General features: G+C 40.7%; 1 protein-coding gene across 1 annotated transcript in view; it reads right to left on the bottom strand.

Moving 5' to 3' along the window:
* LOC149323815 (CMP-N-acetylneuraminate-poly-alpha-2,8-sialyltransferase) overlaps window positions 1–12,672 on the bottom strand; it is a 112,841-nt gene that overhangs the window by 67,169 nt on the left and 33,000 nt on the right. Inside the window, exon 3 of the mRNA XM_089492757.1 lies at window positions 6,084–6,341. Coding sequence (XP_089348883.1) covers window positions 6,084–6,341 — 258 coding nt within the window. The remainder of the gene's footprint in view (window positions 1–6,083; window positions 6,342–12,672) is intronic.

Genomic DNA, 12,672 nt, shown 5'->3' with positions numbered 1-12,672 from the left:
AAGGCTGAGTAAGGTTTTGACCCATCTGATCTACTGAATACTAAATATTTGAGCTTAACTATCCAGTCATTTCTAAATGCCTATTGCAAAGCATAGAAAGGACTGACTTAAGTGGGACCATGTCATTTTTAGAAGAAAAGAGACATTCAATTTCATATCTTTTGTATTTCAGACTGCTTCCAAAAAAAAAAATTAACTAGAAACAAGACAGCTTGAGGGTATTTTTTGTACTACATGAGTGCTATATTTAACTTGTCTAGACGAAAAAGAAAAAAGAAAAATTGAAAATGCAGTTTATTTAATAGCATATATTAAATGCATACATTGGTAATTTGAAACTGCTATATGCTTGGATATCTAATGCTATTCATTATCATTGCTCTGGTAATTTATTGCTGGATTGACTGGAATTATACTATTAATATTTCACATGACAACTTTAGCTAATCTGACTGTGGGATGAAGTAGACAGGCATGAAGGAGTGGCCTCTGACCACTCCACCCACGATCATGGCAACCGGAAAGCTGCTCTGAAAGTGGGCCGCCGCTACAGTCTCAAACAGGCCACCAGAAAAGATCAGACTTTTGATACTCCTTTTGCCAGTAGTTTCAGGCAGCCTTAGAGCAGCCTTGGAGCAGCTTCCAGCCTTGTTGGGGACAGTCTTGGAGCAGCTTCCAGCCTTGTTGGGGGCATGCGTCATCTGCAAACGATGCTCTTGAAGCAGCTGGAAGCTACTCCTTTTGGATAGTCTGTTTTAGGCCTTTGACACTGAGAAGAGACACCACAATTGCATTTGCACAATTGATTTCCAAAGATAACTTCTTGAAATGACTCCTGTCTGCATCTCACATCATAAATTCATTCCACAGGATGAACAAGTACATGGAATCCTAGAATCTGGCCGGTCAGTGATAAAAGAGGAACATCTCTTGGGACATTCCATGACCAAACAGAGTAACATGAAAGTAAAGCCTAAGTTATGAGACCAGACAGTAGAGAAACAGGTGGTGGTTCTAACAAAAGGAACCATCTTCAAAAGATTTATACTGATATAAACCTAAGAATCTCTTATGCTTGTGAGCCAACCAGAGAAAAGTCAATGGATTAACAAAACATGTGTCATAGTAATTTCATCTTTTAATTCCAGTACTAGACAGTTATATAGATATGTATATATGGAAAATGTTTACTTTTTATTATCTTACTGCATTTGTTTTAACCTTTTGGTCTCAGTTCAAGGTGTTCATTTTGACCTACGAAGCCCTAAACAGATTGAGGCTAGGATTTCAGAAACACTACCTTTTCTCGTATGAGCACGTCCAGAATTTGAGATAATCAGAGATCCAGCTGTGTACCATGTCAACCTAAGAGGCTACGCTAGTAGGTATATCAGAAAAAGCTTTCTTTACAGCAGCACCACAGTTGTGGAATTCCCTCCTAAGACAAATTTGGCAGTCTCCATCCTTTTAACCTTAGAACAGGTGACAGCCAAAACTGCACTATTCCACTTTGGAGTGTTTATTTATTTTTATTTTTTATTTTATTTTTTAAAAAATGGGTTTAACTTCTTTTTAAAGAACATTTTTAATAATGTTATCATGTAGCACTTTGGGAGCCCTGCTGAACTGAAAGTTGTTTAACAAACATTTCTTTAAAAAAAAATAGAGGTCAAAACATTTATAGAATTTAATTGTGTTACTCCTAACACAATTAGACAGTGAAAACTGCAGCATCAAAATGTCATTTTTACTAGACAGAAAAATTAATGACACATGCTTTTTTGGGGGGTAGAGGAGACGAGATTCATTCTTCTGATTTGAAAAGTTCTGTAACTTTCTTCCATTAAGTAAAGAAATGTCAAACATTAGCACTGAATATTAGTAACAATAGCATTCATGGGGAGGAAGCAATTGAGCCAAACTGTGGCCTGTTACAGACTGCCAAAATAAAGCTGCTTCGGGTCTCTTTGGAGGTATGCTATTTAAATGATGCATGGGTTCTAAGAGTCTGGAGGTTGCGCCAAAGCCACACTCCATTCCTAAGCACTGGAGTGCAGCTTTGGTGCAGCTTCCGGATTCATAAGACCCATGCATCATTTAAACAGCATACCTCCAAAGAGACCCGAAGCAGCTTTATTTTGGCAGTCTGTAACAGGCCTTTGTATAGATAAATGGTATGTATTTTTACAGTAACACTGACCCAAAATAGTATGTAAAACATTTCAATAAAATGCTTGTTTCACACATAAACAATACAGTAGGTCCTCCATATATGCGGACTTGCCATCTGCGGATTTAAGCATCCGCGGACGGCAAGCCCGTGCGGGGGGGGGGGGGCGGCAAAGGAGGAGAAAGGAAGAGACAAGAGGAGGAAGGAAGAATCTGTGGAGGAGGAGGAGGAAGGAGCGGGAAGAAGAGGCTGAAGGAGGCAGGAAGAGGAAAGAAGAGGCGGGAGGAGGAGAAGGAGAGAAGAGGGCAAAGAAGGCAGGAAGAGGCGGGAGGAGTTGGGAGCAGTGACATCCCTGGGGTCCTTCCAAAGGCACTCCCTGGGGCCATGTGGGTGCTGCTCCAGGCCTTGGGAGGTTCTCCAGGCAGGCGGCAAGTGGCCATTTCCATGGCCTATGTGACGCTTCCCTTGCCCCCGCAGCCATTTCCCCACACTGGGGTGGGTGGGACCTCCAGGTGGGACTTCTGAGGATGGGGAAATGGCTGTGCAGGCAGGGGAAGAACCACATAGGCTGTGGAAACGGTCACTTGCCACATGCCCAGAGACCCTCCCAAGGCCTGGAGTGACACACACGTGGCCCCAAGAACTCCAGGAATGTCACTGCTCCCACCTCCTCCCACCTCTTCCTGCCTCCTTCGCCCTCTTCTTTCCTCCTCTTCCTCCTCTGCGACTTCTTCTTTCCTGCTCCTCCCACCTCTTCTTTCCTCTTCCTGCCTCCTTTGCCCTCTTCTTCCCCCCCTCCTCCTCCTCCCACCTGGGCGGGAGGAGGAGCAGGAGGAAGGAGCAGGAGGAAGTGGCAGCGGCGAATGTCATTTGTCGCCAGCCACCTACCAACTCAGGTAAAAGCAGGGAGGGAGGGAGGATGCCTGTGCAATGGGACTTGAGCATCTGCGGATTGTGGTATCCACAGGGGGGGGGGGGGCTGGAACAGATCTCCACAGATACCGAGGGCCCACTGTACTTTGTTCTTTTTGAAAAGCGGTATTACTGTTTGCATTTGGGATTGCAATTGGAGTTGGGATGATGACCTATTATGTGACCACTACCACCAAAGCTATCTGTTCTCTCACCCAAGTCAAGTCACATGTAACTGACAGAATATGAATGAACATGCCATTGAAAGCAATGCTGCGTAGATGTGTGACATGCAGATAGATATCAGAATGTGAATGCTTTTCAGCCACATAGGAGTTTTTTCAGGAGAAAGCAGATACAGATACACATTCAAACGTACGTCCCCACCCACATTATGCATCCACTACTCATTTGCCTTTCCAAAAAACTACAGCAGAATCAGTATAAAAGTTTTACCACCTAATACTGCTGGTTAATGAAACCTCCACTGCAGAACAGCAACAAGGCAATACATTTTTGTAGTGTCAGACTACATGTATGGATTGCCTTGTTTCTCCTTTTTCTCATTTACAAAACAGTCAATGAAATGGTTTCCTATTTGTCCTCAAGTGATGTCCACACATCTAAATCACAAAATCATAGAACTTCAGTGTCAGAAAGAAGCTCAAGGCTAAACTATTCTAGCCCTCTGCTTATGCAGGAATCCATTGCGACAGCACGGGTGGCTATTCAAACTCTGTTTAAAAAACTTCTAAAGTAGTCTGTCTGTTCAACTGTTGAACAGCTCTCACCATCAGGCTCTTTCTCATGTTTAGTTGGTATCTGCTTTCTTGTTGTTTGAATCTTTTTGTTCAGATTCTACCCTCTGGAGCTGAAGAAACCAGCTGGCTCCATCTCTTATTGACAGCCTCTGTGAAGGCTATCAAATCATCTCTCAGTATTCAGTTCACTAGGCTAAGCATTCCCAGATCTCTCAACCATGCTTCCATACTATTTAACAGTATGGTCACCCTCCTTTGGACATAGTCTAGCTTGTTGATATCCTTCTTTAACTGTGTTACTGTGATACAGTACTCCAGGTGAGTTCTAACTAAAGCAGAATTACTTCTCAGGATCTGGACCATATACCTCTGTTGATGCATTTACTTTTTGTTTTGTGCTTTTTTTTTTTTTTTTTTTTTTTTTGGTCTATTAATTAATTCATGTTTATTTGTGGTCTGCTAAGACTCCTAGTTTATTATCAAACATATTGCTGTCAAGCCATGTATCAACCATTCTGTATTTATGCAACTGATTTTTTCCCCCTGTCAAAATGTAAAATCTTATACCTGTCAAAATATATTTTGTTAGTTTGAGGCCAGTTTTCCAACCTGCAGAGATCATCTTAAAATCTGATTCTGTCGTCTGTGTTATTAGTTACCCCACCCAGTTTGATGCCATCTGCAAAGTTGGGGGGCATCCTGTCTTTCATTCATTTATGTAACAACATTGAACAACACTGGGTCCAGGTCTGAAACTTGTGACATGATGAGAAGTCACTGATGATTACTTTTTGGATTTACTCCATCAACCAGTTACAGTGTCACCTAACAACCCAGAATGTCTACCCAATATTTTACAAGATTCTTTACAAAAATATCACAGAGGAATCTTATTGAAAATAGTACTGAAATTAAAATATAGTACATCTACAGCATTTTCCTAATCTCACAACCTTTTATCTCACTCCAAAAAGAAAAGAAAAAACAAAAATCCATGCTGGTTCTTTGTAATCACATCGTGTTTTTTCTAGGTGCTCACAGACCAATGGTTTAATTATCTGATTTGGATCCTGCTCTAGATATCAACATTGGAAAAGTTAATGAGAAATGGCTACTCCCCAAACGATTCAGGGATGCTGGAGGCAAGGGGCGATTCCCTAACATTTAGGAAGTGTGTCAGACTTTCACAAATACACACTTCCCTTGACTTTTTTCTGGCATTTTACTAGCACTTACCCCAAGGTAAGTGCTGGTGTGGAAATCTTCAGTGATCTAAGGTTACCCAGTGAGTCTCACAGCTCCTTGGTGATTAGAATCTGGGACCCTAATCACTACAGCGCACAGATTCTCTAAATCTTACAGGGATTTCATACTGAATAACCTATTGAACATCTTGAGGACTGTTAGTTTTGTCCCACTGATTTCAGTAGTAGAACTGAGAAAATCACATTGAAATAAATGAAATGCTGTAGATCTTTAGCAGGATTACATCCATTCTATTATTTAATGTGCACAAGCTTAGTGGGCATAAACAATACCCCACTACAATTATGGGTAAGACTGTTTATTTTTAATGGTTCTGGATAGCACCCAATATCCTGTATTTTCAACTTGAACTTGTTTTGTATTCAGACAATGACAGCCTATTAAACAGTGCCCACAACTACTTTTAATTTCTTTCTGACCTTTGACAATGCATAATGTTTTGTTTTTGGACAAGCAAACTAATTATTAAAACTAAAATACATTTGCACATGCAGTCAGAATACATTTTCAGTACGGCATGCAAGGCTTTAGATGTGTGACTTCCAATTTCTGTAATGGGAGCTATCTAGTTAATCCCCAATGCATTTCTTGTAAACTTTACCCCATATAGTGCATATATAATAAGTAAAGGTGGTAATTTTCTGCTATGACTACAGGCGAGAAGCAGAAAATGAAAACATTCTCATTTTCTGGAGGCAACTCACTACTGGAAGAGTGATTGTGCCTGCATAAAGAGCAAACGCAGATCCTACAAACTAATATTACAAATCTCTTGGCATTTTCCAACTGTGAAATTTCTCATCCTCAATATATAGATAGCCCTGTTCTTTCCATATTGAAATATATTTAACTTGGGGCACCATACAGTGAAGGATATCACTCAGCAATTCCAAGCCTCCATTCTAAGTTAAAGCATTTGTGTTCATTATTGCTGAAATACCAGACAACTTGCCAAGCAAAAGTTGAATACTCACCTTATAACAAACTCATGGTTGTCAATCTCTTTTCCACATCCACTATCCAAGAGGATGCCAGAATTGCCTACAACAGCACAGGTCTTAAAGCGACGATTCTTCATTGGTGAAACTTCAGGAAGGAGGCTGTGTAAATCCTGGGAAATGTTTAGTGTACGACGTCTGTCTAACACATAGTGAATTACATCTCCTGGCTTGAAGCTGCTTTTGACCACTGAGATGTCTCTTTCTGCATCCAAGAATCGAAGAATGTTCTTCCTGTATTTCAAAAAAGAAAAAAAATTAGAGTACCTCTCTGAGAACATGCAGGTTCATGCCTAAGGCTGTCTAGTCCAGCTTTTTGTTCCCACAGTGACCAACTAGATGACTACAAGAAGCCCACAAGAAAAGCAGCATATGCATGCAAGAATTATTCCATTCATATTCACCAGCAACTAGAATTGAGAGGCATTATCGCCTTTGTAAAATGCATAAGACCAGCCTGCTGTTAAGAAGTGTAGCTGCAGGGATGGCAGGGATACTAACCTCCCATTAGGAATTCTATCCACCTGGAGATTTTCCTTTATTCCTTAAATTTCTAGCATTGTAGAGAATGAGACACTGAAAATCATTCACATCTTGTTGTGTTCACATTTCCTTGGTATCTTTGCTTGCCCCTTTTTTTTGGGGGGGGGGGGATGTCTAAAGTATATTTTAAAATGCTCAACTGAAACTTAATGTTGCTGCAATGCTAGAAATATGAGTACTGAAGGAAAATGTATTAGGGGACAGAATTTTTACTGGGGGCCAATACTCTCATTCCCTCCACCCCCAGTTAACTACATAGTTGCTGTTGCTGCCCCCAAAACAAAACCATAAACTGACACGGCATGGAATAGACTTCAGGGACTACAGGGGTTGAGTCTCCCATATCTGAAATGGGACCTTTGAGTTTGGTTGAGCTTTTTGGATTCTGGAATATTTGTATATACAAAATGAGATATCTTGGGGATAGGACCAGAACATAAAATTAATTTATGTTTCATATATATATACCTTATATCCATAGCCTGTAGCTAATGTTATACTCAATATTTTTAATAATGTTCATGAAGCAAAGTCTGTGTACACTGAAGCATCAGAAACCAAATAAGTGTATAATTACAGCGCTTTAGAAATAAAGTTTAATAATAATAATAATAAGTCAATATAGGCTGAAATAGATGGGCCTGATAAAGTGCACTGAGCAGTGCTGCCAATTTCTGGGATTTTTCCTGGAAATTGGGAATTTCAAAGTTTTTCCATGTTATTTCCAGGATTGGTAAATTTCTGGGAAGATTCTGAGAAATTCAGCTTTCAGGTAAATTCAACCTTCCCACCCTAAAAACCCAAGCCAAAAATACCTCCCATCCTGGAAGTCCCTCCCCTTTAGCCTTCCCATAGTGCTTTGCACCCCCTGACCCAGAAGTCCCGCCCCCATTCTTGGAAATTTGGGGGGATTTCGGGAAGCCAATCAGGGAATTTCCTTTGAGGATGATTGGCAAACTGTCACTGAGGCCACCCCAGTGCGATTCAAGCTGGGGGCGCAGCAACCACACACACCCAGCCCCGATCCAGGCTGCCACCATGGTTTTAAATCAGGCTGGCAAAAGGAGCAGTATTTTATTGTTTTGTAAAATATTCTTTATAAAAGATGTGGCCTAGGTGCAGTTTCCAGCCGTACTTGGGGGGGGGGGGGGTCATCTAAATACTATGCCAAGAATGTGTCTGGAAACAAAACAAAAAACAAACAGCTTCATTTATATACCACTACATACTGAACTAACAGTGTCTACAATTGTAAGCTAATTTGCCCCCAACAATCTGGGTACTCACTTTTAGCGACCTTGGAAGGATGCAAGCCTGAGTCAAGCTTGAGCCCTTTTGCTGGTATTGAACTCACAACCTTACGGTTTTGAGTGAGTGGCTGCAGTACAGGCATTTAACCACTGTGCTACCAGGGCTCCAGTTTATTTGGCCCATCAGTTTCACGCCTACCTCATCCACTAATGTGGGCAATTTTGGATTTCAGATATCTGGATAAAGGATACTGAACCTGTAATATTAAACCATGGCTTGATTCTGATTTCAAAGGCAAGCACAGTCCTTATAGTCTCATTAGGCATTATACATCTACCTCTTTGAACACACGGTGATGGGACTGAAAAAAAGTGTCTCGCTGAGCATATTAAAACTTGGGCAGGGTCATATGGAGACTTATGATTGGGCAGGTAGAGAAGGACTCTCCCTCCAGTCCATCTGCCATGGTCCAGGCCTCGGAGGGAGTGAAGATCTGCTGGACTTTTCCCCTTCCTCACTGCCATTCCCTTCTCCTTTTGTGACTTGTCTCTTTAGATTGTAAGCCTGAGGGCAGGGAAATGTCTAACAATTGGTAAGCTGCTCTGATAGCCTTTTGGCTGAAAAGCGGGGTATAAGTAAATAAATATTATTAAATATTATTATTATATAAGACACCATATATAATATGTGGCAGTTAGTGTCGTGTAGTGGTTTGAGCACTGGACTAGAACTCTGGGAGACCAGCGTTTGAACCCGCTTGTTCATGGAAATCCATTGGGTGATCTTGGACTCGTCATACTTTCTCAGTTTAAAGGAAGGAAATGGCAAGCCCTCTCTGAAGAAATCTGACCAAGAAAAACTCTTAATAATGTTACCATACGTCAGGAATGACTTAAGGCAAGCCTCAATGACATATATGATACATAATGGGTCAGTTCAAACCAGGACAAAATCACCATGTGTGTGAGACAGAAGAGGGAGACATTAGCTTGAGACTCCTTTATTGTTCATTAAAAAGGCATTCATCTTAAACCACTCTTTAATATGGAGTGTTCATGCATCTGATCAGACAGACTTTGGTGTCCTAAAAGTCCTTGAGGTACAATAGCACTATTCCTGAGATACGATTCGTTTTTTCAAAAAACGTGAAAATTGTATGATGACACTGCATTTATAAATTTACAGTTTGAATGGTATATCTTAATTTTAACATTATGAAGTTCAGTTTCTACTGATCTATTTTTATAGACTTTTTTGAAAGTTCAATACAGTGATCAATACTTTTAGAGCACAAATCAGGTTCAGTCATATCTTTGTAGTAATAAATGTCACCTATGGAGTCCTGGTTCAAAAACAAAATCTTTACTCTGTTCCTTATCACACAAGATACAATAAAGATTCCATAAAGAAAATCAGTACCAGTATTTCCAAACAGGCTTGGTATATGAAAAATGTTAAATTATAGTTCCCATCTTAATTGTGTCAAGCTAGAAATGAGCAATTCTGTCAACTTTTGGTCCATAATAACATGTTTTTATCTATAATTCTGTTTCATTTCTGCACTAATTTTAAAGAGTCCTTTCAAAACACATATTTAAATGCAACTTATTATGGATTTAAGCCTGCATTTCTCACACACTATATATTTTATAGTGCAATCCTCGGTTTCTCTGAGTTCAGTATGGTACTTACTCCTAGGTAAGTGAGTATAGGATTGCAATCTAAGGCCAGCATCCTGCTAGTGACATTAATGGACTGAGGATTTTGGTACTCTCCAGGATAGCAGGACTCAGTGTAATAAAAGCCCACTAGTACCACCATTCCATTGCTGGAGGAGAGCAGAGGGGATAAGACTGATCACATCATCCACAGAGACCCCTATATGACCCAAGGATATCTGAGTCTGATTTCAGGCATGTAGCCAGCTGATACTCTTAACTCCCTACCTACCTGTCCTCACTCCATTAGTGATAGAATGGCTGTGGAGAGGCTATCCCAATGCAACAGTGAGTCATATGAGTGATGACAAGGTGACAGGCTTGTCTTATGCTACACTTGACCACACATGATTTTGGCCTAGATATATATTCTCTCTTAAATATATGTGCAAACGTGCATTTTAGTAATGTTTAAAAATGACAGGAACTGTATTCAGAGAAAGGCAAAGTCCAGTGAATTGCTATAATTTGATTCATATAATTCAGTACTGACCTGGGATGTCCATGAGAGGAGGGCAATGGATCACATTGGAAGAAAACATATATTCTCAAAATCACATCCTTACCATACTGCTCATGCACTTAAAAACAAACAAACAAACAAATCTTACTCCAAGAACATAATGCCAGCCAGAGAGACATTTGTACCACTGAATAATAACAACATTAAAGAAGTTCTGATGAGGATAAGGAGTTTGCAGATAAACTGAAAGAATTATTTTCGCTACTGAGGAAGCGGAAATATTACATGGAGGAAATAGCCATGCTTGAACTAATATTTCTAGAAAGACAGAAAGAGAAGCAAAAGATCCCATTGATAAATTACAAAGAAATGAATCATAGGATCCAGGTGCATTCACCAAGCTTCTAAGATTCAGAGCAAGATCAACAAGTATTTAGAAGGAATTGATCTGGTGGTTATTGAGAGGCTCCTGATTTGCAGTCATGGATTAAGAGAAGTCCCATTATTATTATTATTATTATTATTATTATTAACCTTTATGAAGCGCTGTAAATTTACACAGCGCTGTACATGCAATCTTTTTAGTTAGACGGATCCCTGCCCTCGGGCTTACAATCTAAAAAGACATGACACAGAAGGAGAAGGGAGTGGTGGCGGGAAAGGGTAAGAGGTCCAGCAGTTCCTCTCTACCTCCGAGGCCTGGACCAAGGCAGATGGACTGGAGGGAGGGCTTGGCTTCATAATGGATGGTTAATCATTTTCCAGGGAAAATGCATACTCTCATGGTTTTTGATCCCCTTATGGATCAAAAACTACTTAAAAAATCAGGAAGCATGAAATGGGAAGAAATGATTACCATAGATGCTTGACTTTAAGTCGAGAAATTTATGCCCCCAAATGAGTCATGGGTCAACTTATATATGGGACAATAAGTTAATACTGTTTATAAAGTTCCTTTAAAAAGTGCCCACTCTTCCTTCATAGTCAGGGATCTTTAAACAGCTTCCCGTTTGATTCTCTGTGGGCACTCTCCTCTGTGTGTGTATATGTCTTATCCCCCAGCCTTCCTTTGTAGCTGCTGAGACAAGGTGGATGGGGAGAGAGAAAGGGGGGGAGAGAGTTAGCGTCCCTGTTTGTGTTCCCACATACTCCTCCCTCTCCCTCTGTTATCCCTCCACCTTCTTTCATAGCCAGAGCTAAGAAACAGCTGGTGAGGCAACGGATTGAGAGAGAGAGAGAATGCTGAGGCTTATACCCTGTTTTACAAGCCATGAGCCTTGGAAATCCCTGTGGTAAAGGGAAGAGAGAGAAAGAAACAAAGGTTTGCACCCCATTTTGCAAGCCATGAGCCTTGGAAATACTGGTGGTAAAGAGAGAGCGAGAGAGAGAGAGAGAGAGAGAGAGAGATTTGTACTCCATTTTGCAAGCTGTGAGCCTTGGAAATGCTGGTGGTAAAGGGGGGGGAGGAGAGCGAGAGAGAGAGAGAGAGAGAGAGAGGAGGTTTGTTTCCCCATTTTCCATGCCAAGACTGTGATCCTTGGGAGAGGTCCAGAGAGGGAGAAGAAAGGACGAAAGTGGTTCTTTGTTTCCCCCTTTAGATCTTTTGTAACATCCCTCAGTATTTGACCGTCGACTTATCCAAAAATCATCTCAAAATCCATGATTTGGCCCCAGAAAGTGCCCTCAACTTATACATGAGGTCGATTTATACATGAGTATACACAGTAGTTCTTGCAATGGAGGGTGTGAGCAGAGAATCCTGTAGAGGTCTGCATTGGGACTTGTGCTTTTTAACTTGTACATAAACAATCTAGAGTAGGGGTGAATAGTGAGGTGACCAGGTTTGTTGATGATGCTAAATTATGGTGGTGAGAACAAAACCATGTACAAAGAACTGGATAAGAAGAAGCACAAGATTCTGGACAGAATCTTCACATAGCAGATAATTAAACTGTGGAATTGCTTGCCACAAGATAATAGTTATTGCTGCCAATATGGATGGCTTTAAAAGAAGTCTGAATAAATTCATGAAGAGCAGGGCCAACAATGGCTATCATTCAGGATCACTTTATATTACCTCTATTATCAGAGGCAGTATAGAATCATAGAGTTGGAAGAGACCACAAGGGCCTTCCAGTCCAACCTTCTGACATACAGGGAGACTCCATCAAAACACTTCCGACAGATGGCCATCCAGCCTCTGTTTAAAAACCTGCAAAGAAGGAAACTCCACTACACTCCAAGGCAGCATATTCCACTGTCATATAGCTCTTACTATCAGGAAGTATGTTAAGGTGGAATCTCTTTTTCAGTAGTTTGAATCCATTGCTCTGGGTACCCTTCCTTGGAGCTGCAGAAAAAAAAGCTTGCTCCATCTTCAACATTACAGTCTTTCAAATATTTAAACATAGCTATTGTGTCACCTCTTAACCTTCTCTTCCCCAGGCTAAACATACCCAGCTCACTGAGCCACTGCTCACAGGGCATGATTTTCAGACCTTTTACTATTTTAGACATTACCCTCTGGACACACCCCAGCTTATCAATGTGCTCCTGTATATCAGTTGCTGGATTTCCTGAGATAGAAGCA

Source organism: Sceloporus occidentalis, unplaced genomic scaffold, assembly GCF_023333645.1.
Source record: "Sceloporus occidentalis isolate IW3139 unplaced genomic scaffold, rSceOcc1.0.p SCAF_1, whole genome shotgun sequence".
Classification (NCBI taxonomy): domain Eukaryota; kingdom Metazoa; phylum Chordata; class Lepidosauria; order Squamata; family Phrynosomatidae; genus Sceloporus; species Sceloporus occidentalis.
Note: the sequence above shows the minus strand (reverse complement) of the source record. Positions and strands in the feature narration are given on the sequence as shown.